Raw genomic sequence first — 15,048 nt, 5'->3', positions numbered from 1 at the left:
ACACACTCATCCAAGGCCCCTCAGGACAAGTCCGGATCACCCAGATGGCATCTTGTACCTCCAGCAACCTTATTTACTGTATCTCCTGCAGTAAATGCCCAGCTATCTACATTGGAGAAACAGGAAGGAGTCTCGGAGACTGCTTTAGAGAACATGTCAGGGTTGTGAAGATTAAAGATCTCTCCAAGCCCATTGTTTCTCATTTCACCTCTGATGGCCACGGCCACTCTAATCTCTCCGTCTGTGTTCTCAAAGACAGTTTTCCGAGCTCATACATCAGAAAGACTACAGAAACTAAAATTATCCTGCAGCTAGGATCACACCTTCCCCCTTCTCTTAATGACAGACTACTATTCTACTTAATTTTCTCCATTCATTGGAAGTTTCATTTCACACCTCTCTACACCTATTCTGCCAATGAACTTGCCAATGAACTTGGACAACTTTAGAACACGAGAGGAAACCAGAGCACCAGGAAAGAGCTCACAGGTGAACAGGCAGACTCCTCACCGTGGTACCCTAGGCCAGAACTGAACCCAGAAACCAAGAACTATGAGATGTGCTGAACTCCATTCCACTATATTCAAAATACATACTCTTCATTTTCCAGAAAACAAACAAAAATGAAGAGAGTAACACATTGATTTTGCGAAACATTAAAAGCAAACTTGGTATGTTGCTACCTAATGTAGGTAGGGCTTGCAGTCCCACAATACAACTTCCAATGTAACACAAAATGCAATAGAGAATGAATGGTGTGAAAAACATTGACTTCATGTAAGTTGGAAGTACAACATTCACCATTCAACAATGTACACCACATATTAATAATAGATGTCTCAGAGTATTTTCTCAGTTCACACCAGGTGCATTCCTGTGGTTTGAATGTTTGTTATTGATGATTGTCCACAAATGCCACAAGATGGAGCTGTAGGATCCTTTCTATTGAAAAGATTTAAAAAAATATTTCTTTGATCTGGAAAGCTTTTGCTAGCATTTTAAGACATTATAAGCGAAGCTAAAATTGTAATGAGAATACCATTTTCTTAAAACCCTGCAGTCATGAAAAGTCTGTGTCATAGGTTTTGGTTATGGGGATTCTTTTCTAGTCAACATTTTCAGTAAATAGTTGTTGAGACCAGTTACTGTTAATAGAATTCTCTTTATCCTTAATGGAAAAACAGTGAAAAGTGTGAGAAATCTAATTCAGTTAGAATATATGAAATGCCATAATGACTGCACATCCAACACCTCTGAATTGTCCAGTTTTTCCATAACATATAATGTCTCAAACAGTGCTTTACAGTAAATATCAGCCTTTTATGTAAATGTTTGCACAGTAAAAATAGAGATTGCTGCTTCATTTTGTGTTTGTGTATGTTGTTAAATACATATTATTGCAATGCCAGGGCCGGTCATTTTAAAATGGCAGGGCTCTTTAAACAACCTACTTTGTAGAATAATATTGTGTTTTACATGGAATAATAGATTATATATATATACTGTAGATATAGATATAAATACAGTATATAGTGTTAATGGCACTTCATTCAAACTTGTTAATAATATGTTATATACTGTAAGTCGCATGATTTGAAAAAAAATCATAGAAATAATAAATCTAAAATAGAAATGTATAAATAAATGTAAAATATAAATTCCTTTAATTGATGCATATATGTTGGTTCTGATACTCATATTGTATAAAACTTAAATTCATTGATGACATAAGTATTCAAACCTGTGAATTCAGTATGTGGTGGAAGCAACTTTGGTAAGTCTCTTGTCTTATTTGCTCACTCTCTCAGGTTGCTCGGGGATTATTTAAATACAGCAGTTTTTAATTCTTTCTGCAGATTACCAGTAGCATTCAGGTTAGAATTTTGAACCATTCCAGGACATTCACTATCTTATTCTTTAGCCAGTCCTGTGTAACTTTGGCTTTGTACATTGGATCATTGACTTACTCAGAGGTGAATTTTTCCTCTAGTTATAAGTCTTTAGTAGACTGAAACAGGTTTTCCTCTGGTATTTGCCTGCCTCATCTGACTGCAACACCTTTTGCCACATTTTTGCAGGACCATTTATGTACTTTGTTGGCAACTACCATCTCATATCGTGCTTCGTTTTTCTAATCTGCCATACAGGCCATCTTTGTGGATATTGTTGACTGATGCACCTTTGTCTCATCTCACCTTTTCACAGCTGTTCATACAGGAAATCATACAGTTTGATAGTGACAGCATAATTTACAGTAAACTGTGTTATGGGCAGTACTGTATGTTGCAGCCTGTGTTTCTTGATGATTAAGTAGACAGTGCTTTAAGGGACATTCAGAGACTTTGATGTTTTTGCATCCTTCTTCTTCTGTGCTTTTCAATTACACTTACCCTGACTTCCAAAGATTCTTAGTCTTCATTGTTGGGTCTTTGCTTGAAATTCACAACCTGACTAAGGAACCTCACAGAGACAGGTATATTTATTGTAAAATCTCAAGAATCATTATTATTGCACCCAGACAGAGGCCAATTAAGTAACTCTGTGGCTTGTAAAGTAATTTTGTGCACCACAATTAATTTTGGTTCCTCTACAGTAAGGGGTTTTAAAATTTAATTAATCATGAATTTGGATTTGTCCTGCTTTATTAACTAGTTATTTCTTGTTTTTTGCTTTGAGTGTGGGGAGCAGGTTGTGTACATGACAAATATTAATTGCTTCTTCAAAGTGTCTTGACTTCAAGTTTTAAAGCTATAAAATGTGAAAATTGTGCAATGGTCGGAATACTTCTGGTAGGCACTGTATCCATAGAATTAAAAATGTATTAAGATATACAGTATATGTATGTAAAGATATTTGTAACCTTTAAAGCTTTTGTAAGTAAACACCCAATCAATTTGTGAAAGGTAAGGGGTTTTATTAATATGTTAATAATAATAATATAATATTAAACTTTATTTTATATAGCGCCTTTAAAGGTGGCTTCTCAAAGCGCTTTACAGGATATGTTATAGCTATATTAGCATTATGTAGGCTGTGTCTGGCTCCCTCCATGCAGTATCAGAAAAAAGATTAATTCTGGTAAGTGCAATGCCTATCCTGGAATTATAAAACACAAGGTGGGACTACACTCTGAATGGGACATCCCATGCATTACAGGGCATACACAAAGGAGGACTTAGGGATTTGAATTAATGGTTGGTAGTAGCAAGCCAATGCATTTGGTAAAATCCTCATAACCAGAGCACCAGAGAATGCCAGACACATGGCATTCTAGTCTGGAATCAAACCCAGGATCCAAGCTCTATGAGGCAACAGGCACACCACTGTGTCATCCATTTATAATTATCCATCCATCCATTTTCACTCTGCTTTTCCTGGTGAGGGTCATGGTCCATTTACAATTATAAAATAACTAATTCTGCCCCGTCTTCCCCTTAGAATATTTTACAATTAGGTTGACATTATGAATGGTGGTTTGTTTTGAAACAAAATGTGAAGCCTTAAGAAGATGTGAGTCATAGGGTTAATTTAGCTAACCTGTAAAACTGTAGTGGCAACATGTTAGTATTGCTGATGTTATTTTTGCATGTTAGTGGTTAGTGTTGCTGCCTTGCCGCACTGGGTCCCCCTGTTCAATTTCTGTGGTGCTATCTGCAGGGGGTTTGTATGTTCATCCTTTGTTTGCATGTGTTTATTTCGGGTGCTCTTGTTTTCTCCCAGAGATTGAAGACATAATGACTTCTGGGAAAATTGGTGTGGATGTATGTGTGTTTGTGTCTGTGTGTGCTCTGCAATGGACTGGCGTCCCATCCATGGTGTGTCCTTCCTTGTGCCCATTGCTTGCCAGGATACACGTAGGCCCCCTGTGACCCTGTACTGCATAAAGCAGTAAGAAAATGGATGGACAGACTTAAAACTAAAAGAGCTCAGGGAATTCTAAGTAACTATCTTTTTACATCATCCTTTTAAATAAAGTAAAAATGAATAATGCACATTAATACTTCACTCTATGCACTGTGGAAAAATTGTGTTACTTGACAAATACTGGTACTACCAAAACAAAGCTTATGGTTATGGATCTGTTAATATTTTATCTTTTTATTAGGAACAGAGCAAGTAATATGTATTTTTTTATTTTATGTTGTAAATTTCCATTTTAGTTTTCTACTAAGTAACAAACAGAATCTGAAAAAAAATCTAAGAGGAAATGATGATATGATATATATGAGCACAGCATGACAATTCTTTATTGAACTATGAAAATATGAGCCTAATGCCCCCTCTTTTTAACTACCCACACACATTTATGCCCTAGGTTGAAAAGCATATTACACATTACTTTATAAATCACTGATGTTTCATAGTATCATACCTCATTTCAAATATATTTTGCTTTCCACATTACATCAGTAATGTATAGTGAGCATTATCCTATTGCAAGAAGCAATCATTTGTAAACATTTACCAAGGACTGATCGTCATGAGGCTTTGGAAAACAAGGATTTTATTAATTATGGATAAATGTTGGTCTGTACTCTCACAAAACCTGCATGTCACAATTTATTGCAGTATACATTGCCCTCCCTAGTATAAGAAAAGTAAAGTCTAAATTGCGATTTTTACTGTATATTCAACCAATTTTGATATGAGATGAAAAGATTAACATGAGGCAAAAGTACAAAATTTTGCCATTTATTTCTGCAGATATATGCTTTAACATTTTAGAATAATACAATTTTTTGTGTTTAGTCTCCCCATTTAGGGTCAAATTGTTCTGGAGGCATTGTTTTGTACATATAGTATGAAAACAGGATGTCATTCTGCTCTTCTGCTACAGTCATTGGTTACATCATCAAAAAAGATGAGTGAGTTAGTTCCACGAGCAGTCATGTATGCCCAAGCCATGACACTACCACAACAATATTTCACAGATGAAGTGGCATGCTTTGGATCATCTGCAGTTTGTTTGATAGAGGTTTATTTTTTATTTCATTTGTCCATAAAACTTTGTTTCAGAACTCCACTGGCTTATCTCTGTACATTAAAACTTGAAATTTTAATTTAATCTTTCTATTTTTGGTTGCTGATGAGAGGTTTGCATCTTGCAGTGTAGCCTTTATAATTCTGCTGTCGAAGTAGGTTGTGATATCCTTCACTGCACTGTGTTTTTAGCAACAGTGGTTTTAGAATTTTTCTTCATACATCTAATAATTTATCTATCATCAACTGCAGTTGTTTTCCTTGGCCAACCTGGTTATTGCCGATTGCTAAGTACACCAGCGATGTCTTTCTTTTTGAAGATATTTCACATTCTTGATTTTGCTATGCTCAGTTTCTGTGCTGAGGTTCTGACTGAATTATTTTCTTTCAGTATCCAAATTGTTTGCTTTTCTTTCATAGATAGTTCTCTAGTCTTCATTATAGTTTAGGCCTACTGACTTCAAAGGGTAAATCCAACACTACACATTCACAGCTCTTATGTGTGCAGAATCAATGCAACAGGAAACACCTGACCAACAAAAAACACTTCTTAGCCAATTGACCCAATACTTATGCTCACCTCAAATTAGGGTATTGGAAACAAAAAGTGCTATTTTAAAACGGTACAACATATAACCACAGAAATGCCCAGAAATAAAAGGTTACATTAAATACTTTTGCCTCATATTCATCTTTTCATCTCAAATCCTACTTAATTGAGAAAAAAAGCAATGTTGACTTCACTGTCCCAATACTAATGGAGGACACTGTACAGTATATAAAGCAGCTTAATATGGGAGACACTTGCTGCAAAGATAATTACACCTGAAGTATTACATGTAAAGTGGTTCCTACAAATTCATGATTGATGAAGCATTAATTAGTAATTCAATATCTGTTTTGGTTTTATTGCTTGCTTAGAATTAAACTACATCAAATCAAAACTATGAATTTTGACATAAAGTGTATGTAACAGATTAAAAAAAACTGAGCAACTAAGAAACTAAGAATGACCTATTCCGATTCTATGGAAGTACTCCATTTTCATGTTTAAATATCCCCAGTAAAAAGTGATAACCAATAACAATAAATAAACCTTTGATGCACAAAAGTCATAAAACCTCACTCCTTGACAGAAATTGTTTTAAACAGATGGAAACAACCACATGATAAACAGTTTTGTTATCATAATGTCAGTTTTACTGCCGGACACCAGGTGTGTTATTATTTGTGAATCAAGATATATATTATAAAGGTTTCAAGTATTATTCCAAGCAAAATAAAAAGAATAATAATCAGAATAAAGTGTGAGTAATAATTTTCCCAGCTTAAAAGCCAGTACAACTGCATAGATTTATAATATATTGTTAAGTAAAGACATTGAAATAATTTTACAATCATTTAGATGTTCTTATTGCATTTTTCACAATAAACAATAAACAATAAACAATACACATTATTATTAGTAATACTGCATTTAAATGCATAACCAGCACAGAGGGAATGTGAAGCCAGTGAGCTGTCCTCTCAACTGCAGTGCATGTGACACACTGCAGGCTCCACAGTACCTACTGTATACTGTATATAGAAATTGTAACTTGAGATGCTGCTGTTGTACATCTGAATAAGATACTTCACTGAAATTGCTTCACCAAATACCCTGCTGAATGTATGGGTCTCCACGTTGTTGTTTACCTGCCTGTGAAAATAAAAAAGAAGCTATCTTATAACTCCTACCCGTTGCCTTCTGCTGCAGAAACATATTGTTTTAGGGTGCTTTTTAAGTGCCAGCCACCTTTTCTGAAATTGTTCACTTGCAAGGATGTAAAGAATTGGATCTAGGCAGCTGCTAATGCTGAATACTGCTTCAAAAAATTGATAGGCAGCATATAATATATTAACATTATTTTTGTTTATTTTCTTATCGATTCGAAGGAAGATTAGGGTCATGATCATGACATGATAGGGAACAAATGACACAATGAAAATAAGTATTGCTGCAGATATCAGCATAAAAGGCTTGCCTGACTTCCTTCCATTGCTCATACGTTTTGGTAAATTTCGAAGTGCTTTGGCAGTCATTATGTAGAATGCAAGCATGACACTGAAAGGAACAAGGAATCCAATTATGGTCCGTAGTATCGAAATTGTTTTAACATAGGTGAAAGGACCTTGAATGTGGTCTATGCAAACAGTGACATTGTCCTGTCTTTTTACTGCAAAAGTGTAGAAGAAATCGGGAATTGATCCCAGAAACAATATAGTCCAAACTGAGATTGAGCAGATTTTTGCCTTCTCCTTGTTCCACCAATTTAAAGAGCTGATTGGATGAACTGTGCCAACATACCGATCAAAGCTAATTAGAGTCAGGAAAAATATACTTCCGTAGATATTTATGTTGAAGAATATTTTCTTAAACTGGCAAAATATCTGTGCATCAGTCAGAGTTGGCCTCTGGAGGTTGAAGTAGATGGTAATTGGCAGTGTTGAAATCCATGCAAAGTCACAAAGCACAAGATTGAAGAGAAAAATTTTACTGGTTGTCCATGATTTCTTGCAGCATGTGTAGTTTATGAGTGCAGTAATGTTTCCCAGAATCCCCACTGGCAAGGCAAACATGTATAAAAGGATCAAAACATAGCAGTACCAGTACCACTGCTCCCTTCCATACTGACTGCAGAACACAGTTATCTGGGTCAGATTTTCCATGGCCTCCCCCAAACTTCCTAAAAACAGAATAAAATGGGAAAAAACATAAATTAACTACATCACATACAGTATAAAGTTAACTATGTTAAATTATTTAGGAAAAGGTCCTATTTATCACTCTTGAACACTCTATGAACAAATAAAGTTGTTGAGTTTAAAAGTAAAACTATGAATGGAAATGTTAATCAATGACCTGTTTTTCATTTTAGTTAATGAAGGCAAAATAAGGTGTATTTATTCATTCTTCCTTATTTTTCTAGTTAATTTCTTGACTAGCTACAATATAAAAAACTGATGTCTTCTGCTTCAAGTTTTTTGTAGTGTTCAAGTCAAAATGTAGTGTTCTGTTCATCTAAAGTAATGTTTTACAATACATTTTCCTCAGGAACAAGTAATAGGTTTATTCCATGCTGGAAAAAAAGAAGAAAGAGAACACAACGTTTTGGCCGTGGAGCCTTCTTCAGGTGTGGTTTACATTTTTGAATACATTTTGAATACAATTTTGAATACATTTTCCTCGTTTGCTCATATATAAATTACTGCCAGACATCAGACCACTTTCTTCCAGCTAACAGAATGGTGTACAACAAGTGTTTCTTGCATCCACTGCAGCTTTTCTTTTTCATTTTCATACTTAATTTAATTAGTACAGCATACACATCTCAATGCTTATCGGGGTACCAATGATTTAACAAACAATAAGAATTCATGACATGAGGTATGGAAAAGACCACATGGCTTGAAATGAGAGGTTGTAAGGAAAAGAGAGGAGAGGAGAGAAAGCAATACACTCCTATCCTTGCGATTCTCACACAGTAGTAACCCTGAGGCGCAGCCCTAGAATTATACCGGTTACAGCCAGCCTGCTATTGGCCAGACAGAAAATAATTAGGAAACAGCAAAAATCTTTTAGGACCTTAAACTAGGCTATTAAAGACAAATTTCGTTTTCTCATCGGCGATTATACAGTATATTCAGTAATGGCACATAAACAATTTTGATAATTTAAAAGACTTTTCTTCTGTATTTTGTGAAATAATGACAAATGTAGCAGATCTTTAAACCTAGGCCTACAAGAAATAAAAACATGCATTGTAGTCCCAAACTAAAGTATGTTCTGTAGCTATGGTCCTTTGCAATATGGAGGCACACGTTTGAAGAAAGCCATTGTTGTTGTTTTTTTGTTCTGCAGCAATGCTTCCAAGATCTCTGAAACTCTTCTGAGATGATTGTAGTCTTTCTTTTACATAGTCAATTTTAGTAATGTAATCCTCATTGCAGAGACCTTCACCTGCTCTGGCTAGGAGTTTGTAATCTCTGGAAATTGTCTATTACCTTGGCTCATGGGAAGTAACATTTCAGAGTAGATATCAGTGCTTTTCTGCACATCATATTTGCTGTTCAGTATTTCACAGGATGGCATCCTTGCTTGGATTTAGTAGAATGTGGATTTTGGGATTTTGCATGTTATGTTTGGTCTTCATGTTGTAGAATTTCAGCTTTATCTCCTTGGCAATAGAGAAATCATTCTGATGTTGCATTATCTTGTTTGGATTATGCTTAAGAGTATACAGTATATATATATATTACACTCACACCCGAAGAAGGCTCCACGGCTGAAACGTTGTGTTTTCTTTCTTCTTTTTTTCAGCATGGAATAAACCTATTACTTGTTCCATTGTAGCCTACATATGCTGATGCAGCTACCCACCTGAACTATATATATATATTATTTGTACAATCAATACATTTATATTTCCTAATATATATATATTATAAAATATATAATATTATATAATATAATATATAATAACTTTATGAAAATACTAACACATGTTCATGAGTAGTCAAGAGTGGGGGGGAGACTGATTATCAAATAGGTCTGATTTCTGAAAAGAATTCTCACAGTACTTAAGCCATTGTCATCTCAAATTAATACAGAAGACGTGGACTATTAAATGAGGCATAGTTACGTAGTTATATAGAAAGTAGAAAGTTACCACTAGGTCTTTGGATGTACTTATTCATCAAGAACTGAAAAAACGTTCCAATTGCTCCTTTCTGTTCTACTGTTCTACATAGACAATCACATGGAGATATTAAACTGAGTTCCTGACTACTGAAGGTCATTAGAGTTCTTAGACACTGTTTGCAGAGGAGAGGTGCTAACCCGGCTTTCTTACTCACTTGCATCTTAGGCTCATTTAACCTGAATATATGTGCCAAATTTCCTCTACGTTTATGAATTGGTTAAACAATTGCTTACAGCTCTACCTGATCTGTTATGCAGAATGCAGACATAAAAGGTGTACTGTACTTTTGTGGTTGGTGCTTTGGGATCTTTCTTAATGGATAGGGCTAAAACTGCAAGGGCAGTATTATGGTTATTGTTGCTGTGATCATACCTACTGTTACTACTGCTTCAGGCCACAGTCCTCACCAGGACTGTAGAGTATTTGTTTCCATGCTTGTGACCAGTCCATATTTAAAAGCTCACAGAGCATTTTTTTATCTGGTATACAATTCCTATGCAGACAGAGTGCTGCTGGATTCTTTTAAAATATGTATTTTGTGGCAACAAAGGGCAGATAATGCATTTTCCATTTATGAAAGACAGAAGAAAGAATCATTGGCATGCCTCCTGTTGTTATGATTTATGTACCAAATAGAAGTAGAAGAAGTATCTATTCTGGAAAGATAAATCAAGGTCTTTAGCTGATTAAAAGATTTCAAGCACAGGAAAACAACTGATACTACAGAGAAATCCTACGGGTATATTGTGTGTGTTTGTGTTTCCAGTATAATTGTGACTCACTGGAGCCTAAGTAATTTGGTTATAGATTTTTATTTATGCCTGCTGATATTGAATTTGGACCATATCCAGTCATCAACCATTTAAAGAAGGTTACCAGGAAATATTGTTGAGGCAATAGCAATTTCCTTTGATATAAGATTAGCCTATCAAATGTTTCCCCACAGGCACATTTCAGGATGTGAATACAATAAATGTATTGTGTGTGATGTACATATCAATAAGTGAAACACCTGTTTGTAAAATGAGATGAAATAAAATATGGAAAAATATTTTATATTTTTAAAAATATAACAGCTCAAGAAAATTAATGATATTTCAGTGTGTTCTTTCACTTTTGTGCTATGAACTGCTGTGGTGATTTACATTGTAGCTTTCTACCTGGAAAGTATTGAAACTGATATGAACAATGTTCCATCTGAAATATCCACAGCTGTTACTAAGCAACTGCTGTAGTATGTGGCTGAAACACATTTAGCAAATTCTCATTGCATCCAATTTTGAGTAGAAAATTAATACTTAAATGTGTAAATCAATACATTTTACAGAGGGTCTCATACAGTAAAGGCCATTTTCAAGTAGAAAAATACTGTATGTCAATATGTATGAGTGGAATAATATTGATTATTTCTCCTTATACTAACTTTACAGTTATGCAAGAGAAGCCTTGTTCGATCAGTGCTTTTAACCGGTGGACAATCAGGTTATGTTAATTGTTGCGATATTTCACAACTGCATATTTTACATAAAGAGTTTTATCAGGGCTTCATGATCAGAACCCTTTTCCATTCCACCTCTTTAACCTACTACAGAATTAGCCCCTTAGGTTTGGCATTAAGAGGACTTCCAAGGATCTCCAGCTATATCAATGCTGCTGTTTTCTGGCTTTGGTGCTTATCACAAAGGAAAGGGGTTGGAGCCTCATTAAATCCCCAACGTTCTCTTTCATGTTCCTTCATCATGCTTTATGAGCATCCACTTGGAGGCAATGACACGTCCTCATTCATTTAGGCAACATACTGTATACAGTACATGGTCTAAACCCTTAAAAAAAAAATCCCCCGGATCATGACCTTTATGTAACCAACTCACTCATAATTCACGTTGCCATAACCTGGGTTACTCTAACCAAATTGCTGATACAATCTCTTGTTTTCAGATAGATAAATTCAGGACCCTAGCCCAGGAAGCAGACCTATTGTATCACCATCACCAGCTCATTCCTGTTGAGATTATTTATTTTAAATAATCTTCTGAACCCTTTTCTCACTTTTGAAACACAGTTCTCTGGCATATCGCATCTGCATTCTGTATTTGAGTCAGTCCACATAGAAAAAATTTAAAAATATATATATAACATTTCCATCTGACCTTCAACATTCCCTTTCCCATGTTCAGCCTTTTAACATTATCCTCCTTTATATATCATTTTCACACAATAACAAAACAGAAAGCTTGACCATCAAAGTATTCCTCTTTGGTCTCCACTTCTTCCATAAACTCCTGACTATAAATCCATATTCTACCATATTTGCATCCACAAGTCTTACCAAATATTGGGGGTAACATCTTTAACAGAACAAAGACAGAACTCTTCCACGACAAATGTAAAGACATTTTTGTTCATATTATCACAGCTTGAGAAATTGTGAAATGTGTTGTATGTAAATAAAATGTATTATTAACACTTCAGAACTATTGTGTGAAATACCATGTTTTGAACATATTTTTAAATTAACCAGAAAACAGCATTTGTATATATCAGAGGTATAATTCAAATTGATGTTTGCACTGATGTTTTGTTTCAGAATTTCAACTGTTTTGCAAAATATTATGATCCAATTGAACTACCGGTGTTTAAAACACAAGTAGTTGTGTTTTGTTTATAGTGTATCAGAATCATTATGAACACTCTTAAACATATTTCAAACTTGATGCACTGTATTTTGAGGCAAATTAAATCTCAAGAAACTAATAATCACATACACATATCACATTCAATTAACCTTTAAATAAAAAATAAAAACAAACATACACTGAATTTCCTCCATTAATAATTAGGCATAAATAAACTATTTTGAATACAGTTCTAATTGTTAAATTAAAAGTCAATAAATTCAGTTGTAACTAAAAATTTATGTTTCATGAATACTTGCGTTAATCCTGTTTTATTAAGATGTATGTATATTTTAGTAATAGCTCCTCTTACCCTGTTGAAAAAACTGAGAGTCATTAAATAGATGGTTGAACATTGTAATAGAAAGGCTGTTAACACAGGTCCTCTTTCAGGCAGCTGGGGTTTCTCATCAACCTTACAATGATGTTGCTTGTTGTCACCCTGGATTTTGTTTGACATGCATGATGAATAGGTTGAAGCCTATGTTGTGACATCACTCTCACTATTTCATTCACTGATGGTAAAAGGCTCCTCCTCATTGCTTTGGAGAATGAGTTCACATACTGTAGTAACATGCAGTATACTATGTCTTTGAGAGGTAGACAAGCCATTGTTTCTGGCTATCCCTCTAAAGCAAATTTTATATCCCACTTGTCCTTTACTTTTTCTCTTTCATGTTTTGTAACAGTGTTACATTTGCTGCCACATTTCTATGTTTGCTTTGCATTTTTGATTAATTGAAAAAAAAGATTATTAAATATTTTACTGGATGAGGTACTGGAAAAATTAATATGAAAGACCCACTGAATGGTTAACGTAATCATAAGGCAACCATTACTGCTAATACCAGTAGCACATAAAAATATACTTCCTTTCCAAATAACATTAGGAAATGTGGACTGTACTCTCTTAATGAAGTACTTAATTTAGTATATATGCAAATCTATAGAATGTGGTTGCCATATTTAATTTATTGGCATTACATTGTATTTTTATGCTCTATATGTAAAATTACAGTACATAATTTAATAGTCTGCTAGTGATAGGGATAAACCACTTATTCGCCCTTTCAGAGGGTTATTTGTTGCCATACCTTTTGTTGTAAAATTTTGCAATTTAACAGTGTTTTAGCTGATATTTGCTAAATATGTGATTAATGCATTATTAAAAATTCATATACATTAAAAGTTGAAAATGAAGTAAAATTGACAGACATTTTCAATAGAAACGCAGTGTGAAGAATAGAAATGATTACATTCAACTCTTAATTACTGCATATGAAGAAATATTACCTCTGTCCTGTTTGTGGCTATTTATGTGATATCTTGATTATCGTAACCTGGTTTATACAGAGTCTAGATTGAAATATCGAAATGTTCCTTGGATCCGCTAAAATGTAAACATCTGTAAATATCCCACACCTTATGTAGTGCCTGTTTTTAATTGTTGAAAATGTGTTAGATGTAGAAATTCCATCCAGAAACAGGAAAAATAATGCTGTAAAACATCATGGTAATACAAATACTTAGCGAATCACTGTTGCTTTTTTTACAGTTGCATTAAGATCATAAGAAATTTGCTTCACACTGCAAACTCTGTAACAATGTGTTGGCAAAGCATTTCAGGTCTTACCCTTATGTCCATCCTTCAATTTCACTTTGAAAGATAACAAAATTCACTGTTTTTATTGATAAGAAGAGAATGTGTGTTATTCAATCCCTAACTGAATTACATATCATTTTAAATTATGCATGTACAACACAAGTATAAAAGACTGACCATCCTGTAAGACAAAAGAGAGGTGAAAAAAACATTGATTACCATACAGTTGTTTGATGCTGTTAAAATATCCATATAACAACCTTTCTCACACACACAGAAGACTGAGCTTTAACCGGATTACACAATGTGTGCTTGATCCCTGAATAATTTTCATCTTTACATTTTAATATGAAGGGTGCTTGAAAAGTTTGTTTTTGCTCTTTCAATTTTCCCAAAAATACTCTTTCAAAGAACCATTAAAATCTTAATTGTTTTATTTTTACATTATGTAAACATTGATTTTACTATGTATCTATATTTGTATAGTGCTATGAGATGAAAGGCACTCCAGAAAATATTATTGTAAAAAAACATCTGGTCGATACATGTCAAATATTGTGAAGCAAAGTTCAACATGAAATTGGATGAGAAATGTAGGTTTTTCTCCTTCATTTACTTATATAAATAGTAAGTGGTGATTAAGTTCTTTAAAATAGAGGGCAGAAGGCTGTCAACGATGACGACAGATCATTCTATTCCAGATTACATCTTTGAAACAGATATACTATGACTAATATGAAACAGATATACTAATATGACTAAATGTCAACATTAATATGATGTGTTTAAATTCATATTCATATTTTACATGCTGAAATAAATATGAAACATGTTGTAACATTGTACTTACTGAAATGATGGAATCTTGCATTGATCTAAGTGTATCACCTGTTAAAATTACTGTGTGTTGAAATAAACATGACTACAATTAATATGAATATGAACAGAGCATTATATTGTGTAAAATAAGCCTTCTTGAATTATACTGAAATAAGTAATGACACAGAGTTGCATAATTTAAATTCACCATGACCATTTATAGTGGACA

The 15,048-nt window shown here is 34.1% G+C and overlaps 2 protein-coding genes across 3 annotated transcripts in view; one reads left to right on the top strand and one right to left on the bottom strand.

The window, feature by feature from the left end:
- tmem117 (transmembrane protein 117) overlaps nt 1-15,048 on the top strand; it is a 374,724-nt gene that overhangs the window by 21,670 nt on the left and 338,006 nt on the right. The window lies entirely within an intron of this gene.
- Nucleotides 6,486-12,840, bottom strand: LOC148654891 (P2Y purinoceptor 1-like). Its single transcript, XM_088644790.1, has 2 exons — nt 12,711-12,840; nt 6,486-7,706 (listed from the first exon to the last, which is right to left on the bottom strand). Exons 1-2 carry the CDS (start codon nt 12,751-12,753, stop codon nt 6,700-6,702), a joined length of 1,050 nt encoding a protein of 349 aa, XP_088500916.1. The 5' UTR covers nt 12,754-12,840; the 3' UTR covers nt 6,486-6,699.

This window comes from Lepisosteus platostomus, chromosome 9, assembly GCF_059453375.1.
Source record: "Lepisosteus platostomus isolate fLepPlt1 chromosome 9, fLepPlt1.hap1, whole genome shotgun sequence".
Lineage (NCBI taxonomy): Eukaryota > Metazoa > Chordata > Actinopteri > Semionotiformes > Lepisosteidae > Lepisosteus > Lepisosteus platostomus.
The sequence above is the reverse complement of the archived record's forward strand: the minus strand, read 5'-3'. Positions and strand labels throughout refer to the sequence as shown.

Bases quoted from the DNA above. Each gene is read 5' to 3' on its own strand.
- LOC148654891 (XM_088644790.1), bottom strand. From the start codon at position 12,753: ATGTTCAACCATCTATTTAATGACTCTCAGTTTTTTCAACAGG. The intron at 7,707-12,710 runs GTAAGAGGAGCT...TTCTGTTTTTAG, and splicing joins CTCTCAGTTTTTTCAACAGG to GAAGTTTGGGGGAGGCCATG.